This window comes from Kryptolebias marmoratus, linkage group LG6 (assembly GCF_001649575.2).
Source record: "Kryptolebias marmoratus isolate JLee-2015 linkage group LG6, ASM164957v2, whole genome shotgun sequence".
In the NCBI taxonomy this organism is placed as follows: domain Eukaryota; kingdom Metazoa; phylum Chordata; class Actinopteri; order Cyprinodontiformes; family Rivulidae; genus Kryptolebias; species Kryptolebias marmoratus.
This window is the reverse complement of record NC_051435.1, coordinates 12,169,315-12,182,786: the sequence shown is the minus strand read 5'-3', so window position 1 is coordinate 12,182,786 and position 13,472 is coordinate 12,169,315. Positions and strand designations below refer to the sequence as shown.

General features: G+C 37.4%; 1 protein-coding gene across 1 annotated transcript; it reads right to left on the bottom strand.

Moving 5' to 3' along the window:
• Window positions 1-1,575: 1,575 nt before the first annotated feature.
• Window positions 1,576-4,078, bottom strand: hoxd12a (homeobox D12a). Its single transcript, XM_017422650.3, has 2 exons — window positions 3,226-4,078; window positions 1,576-2,821 (listed from the first exon to the last, which is right to left on the bottom strand). The coding sequence occupies exons 1-2, from the start codon at window positions 3,755-3,757 to the stop codon at window positions 2,583-2,585; spliced, it is 771 nt and encodes a 256-aa protein (XP_017278139.1). The 5' UTR covers window positions 3,758-4,078; the 3' UTR covers window positions 1,576-2,582.
• Between the last annotated feature and the right edge of the window lie 9,394 nt (window positions 4,079-13,472).

Sequence of the window (13,472 nt, the reverse complement as noted above, 5' to 3'; positions counted from 1 at the left end):
AAACTAAACTCCAGCACCATTGTTACGCAGCCATTTTACGCGTAATATTTTACCTTTGATTCCAAAATCGTAGCTTCTTCCAAACTGTTTAAACTGGTTTAAACAGACGATGTGCAGGGAAAATTTATTCTCTTTTTCCACAAAGAAGAATCTTTGTCTTGAACCAGTCACAAGCAGCAGCCTGCTAACTTGACCTTAACTTTGTTTTGGCACCCCCACCATGTTGGAGAGCTGGAGCTACGTGACGCAGGCTGGCAGTAAACGAACCAGCACATACATAGCTAATTTCTCAGATGTGCGTGCTCACAAATAGCACTTGGAGCAATCAGAGCTGGTGAAACATTTATTTTAAATTGTTTTTAAACTGAGAATAAATCCTAAACTAAAGTTAAGGTCGAGAACAGAAAGACATAAACAAAGCTAAATACCACTGAGTACCAGGCGAGAAGCTCCTACAAAAAAGGAGAATATACAAAAAGAGAACCAGACAGAAAGACAAGACTTTTCCTTCTATTTTTGTTTGTTTAAAATAAATTCTTTTAAATGATATTGAAGCTTTCTGTGTTTTTTTTTAAAGGAGCTGCAGTGACGCAGAGATGACGGAACCAAACGATTGACCAACTCTTATTCAGTGTCTTTCCTGCTGTGCTCCTTTACTTCTTTGTTTGTTTGCTTTTCCTCCCCCCATATAGCATCTCAAGTTTGCTGTTTTAAAACCGTGTTGTGACCTTCACGTTTAAACTCAAACTTTTAAAACAGCAGATTTGCAAAATCAGGCGACTGCTTTTGCCTGGATCGATTCTAATGCGCACATGGTAACCTGAATTTGGGATTTTATTAGGTGCACACACACACACACATACACACGCAGCATCTCAGAGATACTCGGGAAATTACTGAGTTTTGAATTATACTAGACACACTGGGTCAAAGCCACAGGAACTTCCAACTGTGGGTGATGGCTGCTGCTGCGTTACGCACAGTGAGGAGGGATTTACGCAAATAAAAACACAAGGATAGTAAAGGCAGACACGTTTCATATAGAGGTGTCTAGTGGATTGTAACCGAGAGAGATGTTTTCAATGTGCCTGGATAAAAAAATACAACTAAATATAAACTGGTATGTAAAAATAAGCAATAGTTTAACTTAGAGTTGAAGCCTCCCTGCCTTTTTCCACGTTTTCAACTGTAAAACTGCCAGGAACCATGTTCAGATTTTTCTCTCTCTCTCAAGAATTTATCTGTTGAATATTATAATCAGCCAGTGCGCGACTGAAGGAAAAATAACTGGCACGGATCATTTTTCTTCCTAAAAACAAAAAAACTCATAACAAAAACTCACAGTTCACACAAGAACTACACTACAAATCCTTAAAAATGATCTTTATTTACAAATGTAGTCACTTTTATATTACGACCACTTTACCAAACCTTTTGTTGCTGTCCGTGAATAAAAAGGCAGCTGGTGCTTTTCCTGTTACCTCTTATTTTTTCCTGACATTACCATGCTTTCATTATTTTATTTTATTTTATTTTATTTTATTTTATTTTATTTTATTTTATTTTATTTTATTTTATTTTATTTTATTTTATTTTATTTTTGGTTGAAAAAAAACGCGTTATAATGTCCTTTTAAATATAACTTAAATATAAGAATCAGGAGTTGTTCTAATGCAATTACGGACAAAATGTCTGTTTTTGTGGCAACACAGAAGGTCGACAGTTCACAAAGACAACAACAACAACAACAACAATAACAACAACAACATAAAGGTAGTTTGAAGTAACAACGATTGAAATTCAAGGTTTTTGTGGCTTTAAGAGTCAATTCCTTGGAAATCCAAAAGAGGCGCACAGCCAGGACCGTCCGACAACACACAAACACTGGAAATTTACTCTTCAAAAGGGTTCAAAAATCCTTAAAAATGTTAAAAGTGGCATGCAAGCACAATGCCTCAGATAATACTGACTTAGATCAGCCAGTAATAATAAACTCGATAAGTAATTCACACATTGAGACCACTGCATATGAGCAGTCCACAAGACAAACACCACATTCCTGATCAAATTGGCCTCGCATTTCGGTAAAAAAAAAAAATAAAATAAAAAAAAAATAAAAGAGCTATTACGAAGAATTAGCAAACCAGAAAAATTCCAAAAAGTGTTCAGCTTTATATCTTAACTGTCATCTTTTTTTTTCTTTTTATTATTTACAAATGTTGTTTACATTTGTCTGCTGGAAAAGAAAGGGTGTGTTTCAGGTCATGTTTAACCCAACACATATTTCCCCAGTCTTTGCGTAAACTGAACCAAAGTGCTTTGGGAACGCAGACAGGAGTGCACAGAAGACATCCGGTCCAAGGTGTGACAGTCCACCGGACACACCTTCCAGAGCCTGTGCTGAGATTCTCAGATGCTGATTCCTGTCAATCAAAATGGCCTCTCTGAATAATCCAGCCGGTCATATATATATGTATTTTATGCTAATCAGGAAAACAATTTAATAACAGGTGAAGACGTTTGGGCACAGGGTGGACACATCCTGGTGTTCTAATGCTGGTCAGGATCAAGTCCAAAGGTCATCAGTACGCGGAGAAAGCATGCTCGCGCATCATCAGCCGCTTCTTCTTCATCCTGCGGTTCTGAAACCAGATTTTCACCTGCTGGTCGCTCAGATCGAGTCTGTCCGACAGCTCCTTGCGTTTCTGCCGCGTGATGAATTCGTTCAGCAAAAACTCGTTCTCAAGTTCAGCAAGCTGAGGCTTGGAATAAGGCTTCCTCTTCTTCCTCGTTTTCACATGCGAGGAGCACCACGGGACACCTGGCAGGGGAGGAGGGAACACAGTTCTCACTTTAACACGAGCTTCAGCTGGAATAAACCCAGGAAAAAAATAAGTGTAAGAATTTATGTTTTGCAAGATTAGAAATATTAATAGGTGCTCCTAAAACTGACTGAAATCAGTGACTTATCCACAAAAAGTATTTCTATTTATCCACTGGAAGATCAGAGCACCATTTAAGGGATATAAACAAAACCATTTAATAAGTTAAATATTTTAATGTAACATCATTGGATTTTTAGAGGCTTTGGTGTGAACTAAATGTCCAGAAGCAAGCACCATGTGACGTTTCATTCAGCCAATAAATAAACCCAGAAATCAAGGGAATGCATTTAAATGTCAGCAGAAATAAAAGAACAAGCCAGCCTCCTTTAACATACTTAACCTTGGCCAAAAGTCGTCCTGCAGCACGCCTCGCTTGATGAGGTCTCAGTGGGATTGGGCTCCTGTTTGGTGCAGTTTAGTGGAGCTGCTGAATCCGGACCGAGTTGGGTCACGCAGCCGTCCAGTTCTGAGTAACCACGGAGCCCGTGCTCCGCGGCGTAGACTCCATCCTGCCCGCCGGACTCCTCTGGCTTCCGGCTCGTCTCCTGGAAGCACCGAGCCTCTTCCTGCTGCGCCTCCAGATGCACCTTGGCGTGGCCGCCGGAGGAGCCGGCGTTCACGGACACGAACGGCGGACAGAACCCTCCGAAGACGCGGTTCTGAGTCGGAGGCGGCGCCGCAGGTCCACACGAACTTGGGGGAGTCCACGGGTGCGCGCACACCTCCCTCCGGCCGTACGGGAGCTGATGCAGGCCGGGGATGTGGGCTCCATTGCTGCGCAAGTTGGACAAGTACAGCGACTCGGGGGGAGCGAAATTCAACAGGGATCCGACATAACCGGGACTTAAAGGATTCCGCTCGCACATTTCCATTGAGCTGCCCTCTCACGCTTCTTCCAGGCTCTTTAGTAACTCCTGGAGAATAAAGGGAAGGTAATTGTTGATTTGTTAATGCAGCGTCACGTGACATGCAAACTGTGTTGTCAGCCCCACCCTTGCTCCCCAATACTGCAAAGCAAAAGATGATCCATAACGCAAAATGGGTGAAAATAAAGTGACTGAATAAATCTTGCAACTGAAAATAACTAAATAAATAATACAGACATATAAATGAAGACACAGACACAAACACATGACACTGTCATCATTACAGGTTTTTAGTTTTTAATTAAAGGTGATATTTTGGCTCCATGTGTGAAGATCAAGTGGACTGCAAGGCCCAAAAACAACTGATCCCTGTTTCACCATGTCCACATAGATAGATAGATAGATAGATAGATAGATAGATAGATAGATAGATAGATAGATAGATAGATAGATAGATAGATAGATAGATAGATAGATGATAGATAGATAGATAGATAGATAGATAGATAGATAGATAGATAGATAGATAGATAGATAGATGATAGATAGATAGATAGATAGATAGATAGATAGATAGATAGATAGATAGATAGATAGATAGATAGATAGATAGATAGATAGAAGCAAAACTTTAAAATGCACCAGTGAATCGATTTAATATATTTAAAACTCTTTTGTTTTTTTTATCAATTATTCTTTTTTCTCTTCTATAGACAGCCTGTTTGTTTTGTCTGTATACAAGATAAACAACATTAATTTTGCATATAGACCATATTTTCTCTTATGAAAAGCTAAACTCAGGTTACTGAGACAGAATCAGAAGATTACGGACAGCAGAAAGGAAACTAACAGAATCGTCATCTTTCTATAAAAGCCTCTTCTTTGTGTCCATTTTTCCAGACAAATTCCCAAACTGCGGTCGGACCTCGGCTGTTATTGTGTTTAATATTTTCATTTCTGATTGTTTTGATTTCATATTTTCCTGATGTTTAATTATCTCTCAAGTGGAAGGTAAAAAAGGAGGAAAAAATGTTTCTTCGCGCCATAGTCCTAATGGTTGTAACGGTGTGTGTGTGTGTGTGTGTGTGTGTGTTTGACGTTCACACACGTGGTTCAAAATCATATCCACGTTTGAAGAGAAAATAATGCGTATGAGCTTGTTTTTCAGCTCCACATGAACGTGTTTTTCAGGAAATCTTCCCAAATCAGGCGACAATTTCACCCAACCCTTCCAACAACTATAACCTGTTTTTTGTTGTTGTTTCTTTTTTTTCCCCTGATAAAGAATTTGCACTCTGACCGCAAATATGTCATAATTTTCTCAGCGCAAAAGGAGAAAACAAACAAAAAAAAGAAGTGTTTTATCATCACAGTTCCTGTGGTTTTTAGGTGTTTTTAAGGGGAGAGAAACGTGGTGCAAAATAAAACAATCTGAAGAAGAAGTTCCACATCAGCAGTTTCTGTAAAAACAATCTGGTGGATAAAAACTCTCTTTGTTCTCTTCGGACAACTTGGAGACATTTAACCGACAGAAACGTTACAGGTAATTATAAATGTTCATATATCTGATCAGATATATTATTACTGGATTAAATTCAACTAACAGCCATATGTTAATTAGGTCAGCAACCGACTGGATTATTTCTTAGTTGCCATTCTTTTGTTTACAACAAACCTCTTGGTTACATTAAACTCCTGCTCACATGTTTGACCTTATCATACTGTTTAATACATAGAAAACAAGATAAAAGTTTATTACATTATTTAAACAGCGATTAGAAAAACAAACATGACTTTATGATAAAAGCAAACATGTGCAACAATTCAAACATGAAGTTGTTGAATTTAATATAATCTAAACTAAAATCTAAACATGTGTGACTGTTCGAACTTGAAATAATTGGATTTATCGGAGAAAAAAAACGTTTTATCATTTGAAAATAGCAGGCAAACTCAAAACCCAATTTCAAGTGACTTTTAAGGTAAAACAAATTCAATTGTCCTAAAAAGCAAAAATAAATGCTTTTGAAAATTGTCCAAAATAATAATTTGTGCTCAGGTGTAACTAAAAACCCCGCGTGGAGCTCCAGACCTCTCTGCAGACACTCATTATTTTATCTTTCTCTTATAGAAAACGCATCGCAACGCATTTCGTTCTTGAAATGTTTTTTTCTTTTTGCTCAATCGTGAGCTGAACAGCGGCGGCCACTCGTCATAAAAGCAGATCACACAATTAGGAAACGTTTTAGTGCCCTTCGGTCTGCAGGTTTGAGGCGTCAGGAGCCAAACTCCACGCCCTGTGAAGGAAGCTCTTCCCCGTCTATTGTCCTTGGTAATAAACTTGCTGCTTCCCTCGTTCAAGTTCTCAGGAGCCCTCAAAGTTGGACTGTTGAGTCAGAGGAAAAGGACAGAAGGTGTTATTTCAATTGAGCATGAATCAGAGACCTACATATCCGGCCGAACATTAAAAAAAAAACGTGCATTCAAACCCAAACAATAAGGCGGATTTTACAGCAAATTTTACCTGCTTGTTCACTCTCACGTTTTATTATTTTTAATCTCCTTCCAAATTATTTAGAACCGACAGGTTTGATTTCTCAGAAGCCTAATTACTGTTCGAGCTGCATTTGAATCCAAAAAGTTAATCATAGCAAATAATTAGAACAAAACAATTTCAGTCGAAAAGTCAATTAGACACAAATAAAAAGATTTTAGGCGACCTAAGAGATTTCCTGATTAAAGATACTCTATAACTGGAGGAGAAGAAGGGAAAAAGTAATTTCTAATTTCCAGCAGAGAGCAGTTCATCAATTGAGCTATTTAATTTTACTGAGTGGAAAATTAAACAGCTCGTAGGATATAAAGATGCTGCTGTTTATTACCGTGCAACGCGATGCAGCTCTGGCTTTAACTGAAGGTTGATTGAGAATGACAAGCTCTGATTAGTTCGAGTTAAACAACAAATAAAGATCAAACTAATCAACACCACAGAAAAAAAAGAAGAAGAGGAAAAAGCTCTTGCATAAATTTCAGCGTCATTATTCAGAAAAACATGTTCTTCTTTTTGCCTGAATCTAGTTTCAATACATTCTGGGTTACACTAAATAATAAAAAGATACTGTTATTAAAATAAAAGTTCAATTTTCTTTAATGGAAATTTAGTAACAGCAGGAGATGGGCTGTAGCCAACAGTGTTTGTTTTTCATAATGAACACCGGGAGTGTTTTATTTAAGCCATAAATTCTAGTTCTCTAATATTAGTCTGATTTATGGTGAGCAAGGTTAAAATATATCAGTGTAACACTGCTCATGTTGGAGATGCACGGAAAAACAAACAAAGAAAAAACACATTTATTTTTGTTTTTCTGACAGCCTCGTGCAGAAACCTTCAACACAGGAGAGTCAAATAGGAGCTAAACCACCTGCACCAAGATTTTAAAATGTTTGTGAATATAACTGGGTGAATTAGGATATTCAGGGAGAGAGAGAGCGAGAAAGAGAGAAAGAAAAAACAAAAAGTTAGTCATGGAATAAATAGGCGTTTTGTTCTTTTGCTCGTGTTGTAGTTACAAACAGTCGCCACTAGATGGACCTCTCACTTAAGAAAAGAAAAAGCAAAGGCATTTCGCTCAAATAAAAAAGTTCCACTTTGCAGAAATTACACTCTTCTTCTTCATTAGAAGCATTTGTGGTGCCATGTCAAGTTGATTTCTTTTACGCTTGCACAGATTTAGAAAAATATGTCAATATATGAAACGTGCTTCTAAAGACACACATGTTAGTCCCATGATATTCTGTTGCAGCCTACTGTCAGTGGTCCATTTTACCAAAACATTCACAACAAGTTTGTTTATGAATACTGACTGCTAGTTTATCACTTCATTACATCTGCTGCAACAAAGACTGATTTTTATTGTTTTTAAAATTGTAACTGATATTTTTATTTTTCTTTCCCTAATTAAGTAATTTATTTACTATTTAGAGTCATTACACTGACAAAAAAAAAAAAAAAATGGGTGTAGCTCTCATGTCCAACGATGAAAAAGTTCTGCTGATCACAGGTAATTTTACATTCATGCTGGTACTTTTTCCTGCTTCCAGCTGCTTCCTTTAGGGGTCGCCACAGCAGCTCATCTGCCTCCATCTCACCAACCATCTACACGTCATTCTTCACGGCCATCAACCAACTCTGTGTTCTTCCTCTTTTCCTCATCCCTGGCAGCTCCATATTCTTCAACATCCTTTGTCCAATATATCCACTGTCCCTCCCCTGCACGTGCCCAAATCATCTCAGCCTGGCCTCTCTCTGTAATCATGATTTTATAATTATGTTTATCTTGTGTTTAAACATGGCTGCCCATCTTAATTAACAGACTAGGCCAGGAGAGCAATAATCTAAGAAGCAGCCACGAAGCCCATGGTAACTCTGAAGGAGGTGAAGAGGTCTACAGTTCAAGAGGGAGGCTCTGTTGACAGGACAACTAGTAGTGGTTAACTCCATAAATCTGCTCTTTTATGGAAGAGTGACAAGAAGAAAGTCATAAGAAGTCACATCTGCAACATGTGGAAGAAAGTGCTCTGCTCAGATCAGACCAAGATTAAACTTTCTGAGATATAAATATGAAATACGAAAGTTTATGTGGGGTGGAAAACACAGCACATCAACCTGAACATACCATCCCGACTGTGAAACATGGTGATGGCAGCGTCATGCTGTGGGGATGCTTTTCTTCAGCAGGAACAGGGAGGCTGGTCAGAGTTGATGAGAAGATGGATGGAGCTAAATGCAGGGTGATGCTGGGCTGTTTTTATTCAGGATCAAAACATAAATTGGTCTTTGTGCTTTCAAAAGTGCGTATACTAAGATGTGTGTGTGTGTGTTGCATATCTGTATGTTGTATGTTGGCTCTAGCATGAGGTGAGTTTTCCTGTGTGTTTCTTTTTGTTTTTAGTGTTTCTGGTTTCTTTTGGTTTGGGTTTATTTTTGTCTTCACATTTTATCTTGTTCTCTGTGCCTCTGTCATCATTCACTTCTCCTCTGCCTGCCACGCCCATCTACACCTGCCCCAAGTTTTGTAATCATCTCACCTGTGCCCACTTCCCCTAATTACCTCCTGTCTTTAAAACCCTGTCATCTCCTTTACTTACTCGCTGGTCCGTTGTCCCTCTGATCTTTTGTCTCATTTCTGGATTCTGTTATGTTTAGTTTTGTTGCCACGTCAGCCTTTGTTTTGTGTTTCTTGCAAATAAATTAGTTTCTTTTCCTTTTTGAAAATGAGTCTGCACTCTGGGTTCGCCTCCTTCTCCACCCTACATGACAAACTTGTCTTTTTGTTTTGTTTCTTGTTGTCGTTGTAGATCCTAGCTCGAAGTTTTCAATCTTTTTTTATTGTACACTTTTCTTTTTCTGTATCTGTATATATCTGCCATTTAATGTATCTCTAAAATTCCTATAATCAACAAACAAATTATAAAAATAAAGCATAAATAAAACTCGTATCAAAGCTGTGGACTTGATGACAGGTTTTGAAAAACTTCATTCGTAGAGCCTCATGAGGTTGTAAATATCCTAAAACACAAACAACACGGATATGTTTGGGTTTTGAGGCTGGTGAAGTTTTCTTGACTGCTGGACAAATTGCAGTGATGTAACTGAAGTACACAGATAGGAAGACGGAAGTTGCAGTTCTTCTACTGACCACTAGAGGGAGTATGAGTCCATTAAAACTGGTTCTCAAGTCAAACATCCAAGTTTACCAAAGAACCCAATTTGGTGATTTTCATCATCTGTGGGTTTCTGATAAATGTGAGAACTTTCTCACCAATCAGTGACAGCTATCAGAACAACTATTTAGATCCCTCTTTTAGGCTCACATTTGGATTTTCTAGTTTAAAACGTGTTTATGTCAAATGACCCCATAGATCACCCAAGAATATTGAAGTTTTTTTTTTGGGCCAGGCAGGGTTTCTCTTTTAATAATTTGTGATGCTGCATCCTTTTACAAAGCAAACATCTTTAATAAAATGTTTCCCCACCTGTTTTTGTTCTTGAGTTTATGTAAAATTGCTTAGATTTTGGATATAAGCATGTTTTTCTATACCAAAATCATACTCCTCTGCATAATGTTTGTGGCATTCATGTATTTTGTTGTTTATATCGAGGAACATTGCTAAACATCTGCTACTGAAGAAACAATGTTATATCAGTGGACTCATATTTCTTTAATTTCTGTTGTTACAGTTGTAGCTATTAAGTTTTTTTCCTCACTTTATTAGCATTCCAATATAATTACAATCACACATATTTCTAACCCATATAGCCTTTAATGAATCAAGGAACAATGATTAAATAGATTCCTATAGCTTATCATGTTGTATATTTTATGGAGAGTTTTTGTTGCATCTTACAGGCACCACATTAATGTTCACAAAGTTGACTGAGTTTAAATACAATCAGTTTTTAATGTCTTAGAAACCAATGTTCCTTCATGTGAGATCAAATGACGTGTCAATTACCACACTGAGAAACCAAGTGCTGATATTTCACACACAACAACAACACTCTTTATTTTGCCTAAAATCAAATGAAAACATGGAACAGTAATCTGAAAATCACACAACAGCCTGTTTTGAAAATGTAACACAAGATTTTGGTGTTTTGTGTGTGTTTCCCCCCATACTGTAGGACAGTGATTCCCAACCCTGGTCCTGAAGGAACACTATCCTGCATTTTTCAGGTGTTTCTCTGCTTTGACACACCTGATATGAAAGACTGAGTGATTCACAGGCTCCTGCAGAACTTGAAGACTTGCGGAAGAGCAGGGAAACAACTAAAACATGCAGGATAGTGGCCCTTCAGGACCAGAATCGGACACCAATGGCTCACAACTTTGGCATTAACTGCTGGTATCAACGCTGTCTGTTAGCAAAATACCTCTTGTACCAGTGGATGGATTTTAATGAAACTCCCAGGCATTATTCACTGGATATAATGGGTTAGCTCTGAAAGTTATTCCAGTTTAAGATGGTTGCCACAGCTAATCAAGCTTACTCAATCCAAAAATGGTTCTAATTTAGCCAGACTTATAGATATTGAGCTGAAGCATGGTGTGGTAGTAACCGAGAGTCATCAGTAACACATCATCAAAGTGCTAACTTACAACATCTCACAATGTCAGATGAGATTGTGCATTACGTTATTTCAAGGTTTCATGAAAATGGGGATAAAACTATAACGAAATTACCAAGTTGTGTTTTTCTCTCTCTCTGAATTTGTTTCTGCCACAACACAACTACTCAAAGTATTTCATAAAAGTTAATACTGTCAGAAATACAGGTTTAAAGTTATTTTAGTTATTTATTTACACACATTTACACTCAATATTCTAACTTATGCACAGACACGTTCAGGAATCAAAATAAAAGACTTTGTTAAAGAAAATGCAGCAGAAAGGAAACCTTCACTGAAACAAACTCATGTTTATTTCAAAACAACATTGTTCCACCATGAGTGTTTGAACCTTTAAACTTCAGAACAACTTAACATACCTTATCACCAGGATACAATGACACAACATGGGAAAAAGTTTCCTTCTTGTTTGTGTCAAATGTCAAACCAAGAAAAAGACACATATAAGGAGCAGAAATCTGTAAAAGAATATATATACAAACCATTAATACACTTTATGCTGTGAAAAATCAAACCATTCTCATCTGCTGTATGAAGATGAGTTGAAAACCGTCGATCTGACCACTTGCTTTTTTTTTCAATGTCACTTCCTGTTTATACTGAAAATTTTAAAAATCTTTTTACATCTTATGGCACCCTCTCTCTTAGTCTCTTTCTAAAATCCAAAAAATAATCAGCAGTCACACAGTTACTGGAAGTCATATGTAAATCTTCTAATTATATTGGAAGTAAATTCCCAAAGCTCCAACAAAACAATGCACAGCAGTATTTGAGCTGAATGTAAAAGGGAGAAAATAACATTGCTTTTTTTATTAACAAAGGGATGAATCTGTTTAGGTTATTTTTATGTGCATTTTTTGTTTATTATTAAATATAGTGCATTTTAAAAGATTGGTTATTAGTGTGGTTTGCCAAAAGATTATTACTGGTTTGACTAACAAAGCCAAATTATTGACACTGAAGTAAAAATGAATCCTAAACATTTACTGTATAAATTATATGCTATTCTGTCAATATTTACGTTTATTGTTAAAACTTGGACAACCACTTTTGCTATTTCTTGGTCCAAATAATTATAGATTTGCCCAAGCACATAAATCTGTAAATATTCCAGGAGGTCAGGTCTTTAACTTGTCGGACATCAAGGCCTGTCTTATTTAATAAGACCTGCAGGGGGCGCCAGAGGACGCGCAGAGGAGTCTCAGAGTGTACCTTTAGATGTTTTTTTCTATTTTTTTACATTGTGAAACAACCAGTTCATGGGTGTTATCTGTACTTATCGAGATAGTGTGCAGGGTGTATTAGTTGGTAATTTGCTCATTAAAATTGATAATTAAAAAGACGTGTTACTAATAAATAATTGAAAAGGGTTGCAGAATGAAAAGGAGCACCTCGGGTGTTGCAAACGAGATTGTGTCAAACAACAACAACAAAAAAAAAAAAAAAACAAAAGTGCAGAATCTTAAAATCGAAATGATGAAATTATCATGCATGCAAAATGAGACAAAGAAAACAAAACCATCCAGCTGAAACGAAATTTTATTTTACCATCAAACCATAAGGAAATATGTCACCTTTAAGTGATGGTTTTTGTTTTTATTTAATGACCTGAAGATTTATTTTATTTTTTAATGTGATGTCGGAAAAAGTGTGAAATTGCACGAGTTATTTCCACACATTAATATGTCTTTAACCCACAAGAAGGCGGGCGCAGTTTCAAAAAACAAAAAAAGAAAAAAAATACACAAACTGTATCAAAAGAAAATGCATTCACGTTTTTATTCAAGGGCTGAAAAAAACAATAACAGCAATAAATCCTGCTTCTTTTGCCACAGTGCTGTGCTTTAATCCAACAGCACATCGCCTACAGATTACAGGACAGAAATAGCATCAAAAATAATATTCATGATTAAAAAAGGGGGGAATAAATAAAGGAACAAGGATTGCAGGAGGGGAGGGCGCACAGAGAGGAGGCAAACAGTAGAGAATCAAAGCATAATAATACTCCTAAATGAAGAGGGAAACGCTGCTCCGCTCATTTTATTAATCAGACTGTCAATTTCCCCCAAGAGGCCAAACCCAAGAGCAATGTGAAACAGACTCAGAGATCAAGCCAGGGACACGCAGCTCGCTCCTCACTCCTCACTCCTCTCCTCCTCTCCACTTGGATATTATTCGTCTGACCGAAGGCCGCCTCCATCATCAAGTGACAGCCCTCTCCTATTTATTTGCTTATAAACCTGTTACAATAAATGATCATTGGAGCAACGTCAGCCCAGCATTTTAACAACGAAAACAGCCAGCACTTTTTGATGAATGACACTTGGCTGCTGCGGGGAGGACGCGCGGCTCGTCTCGAGCAGTCTCTTCCATGCTATTTTTTTTTATTTTTTTTATTTTGGGGCGTCTTGCTTATAAAAAGCTTTAGAGACAGTTATTCAGCGAGGATTTAGCTCTGACACAACTCATTGGTGCTCCAGCAGTGTCTGTTTTTTTTTTCCTCTCCTATTTCTTTTTTTTAACCCCCCCCCC

Bases quoted from the DNA above. Each gene is read 5' to 3' on its own strand.
- hoxd12a (XM_017422650.3), bottom strand. From the start codon at position 3,757: ATGGAAATGTGCGAGCGGAATCCTTTAAGTCCCGGTTATGTCGGATCC. The intron at 2,822-3,225 runs GTTAAGTATGTT...CTCCCCTGCCAG, and splicing joins CAGGACGACTTTTGGCCAAG to GTGTCCCGTGGTGCTCCTCG.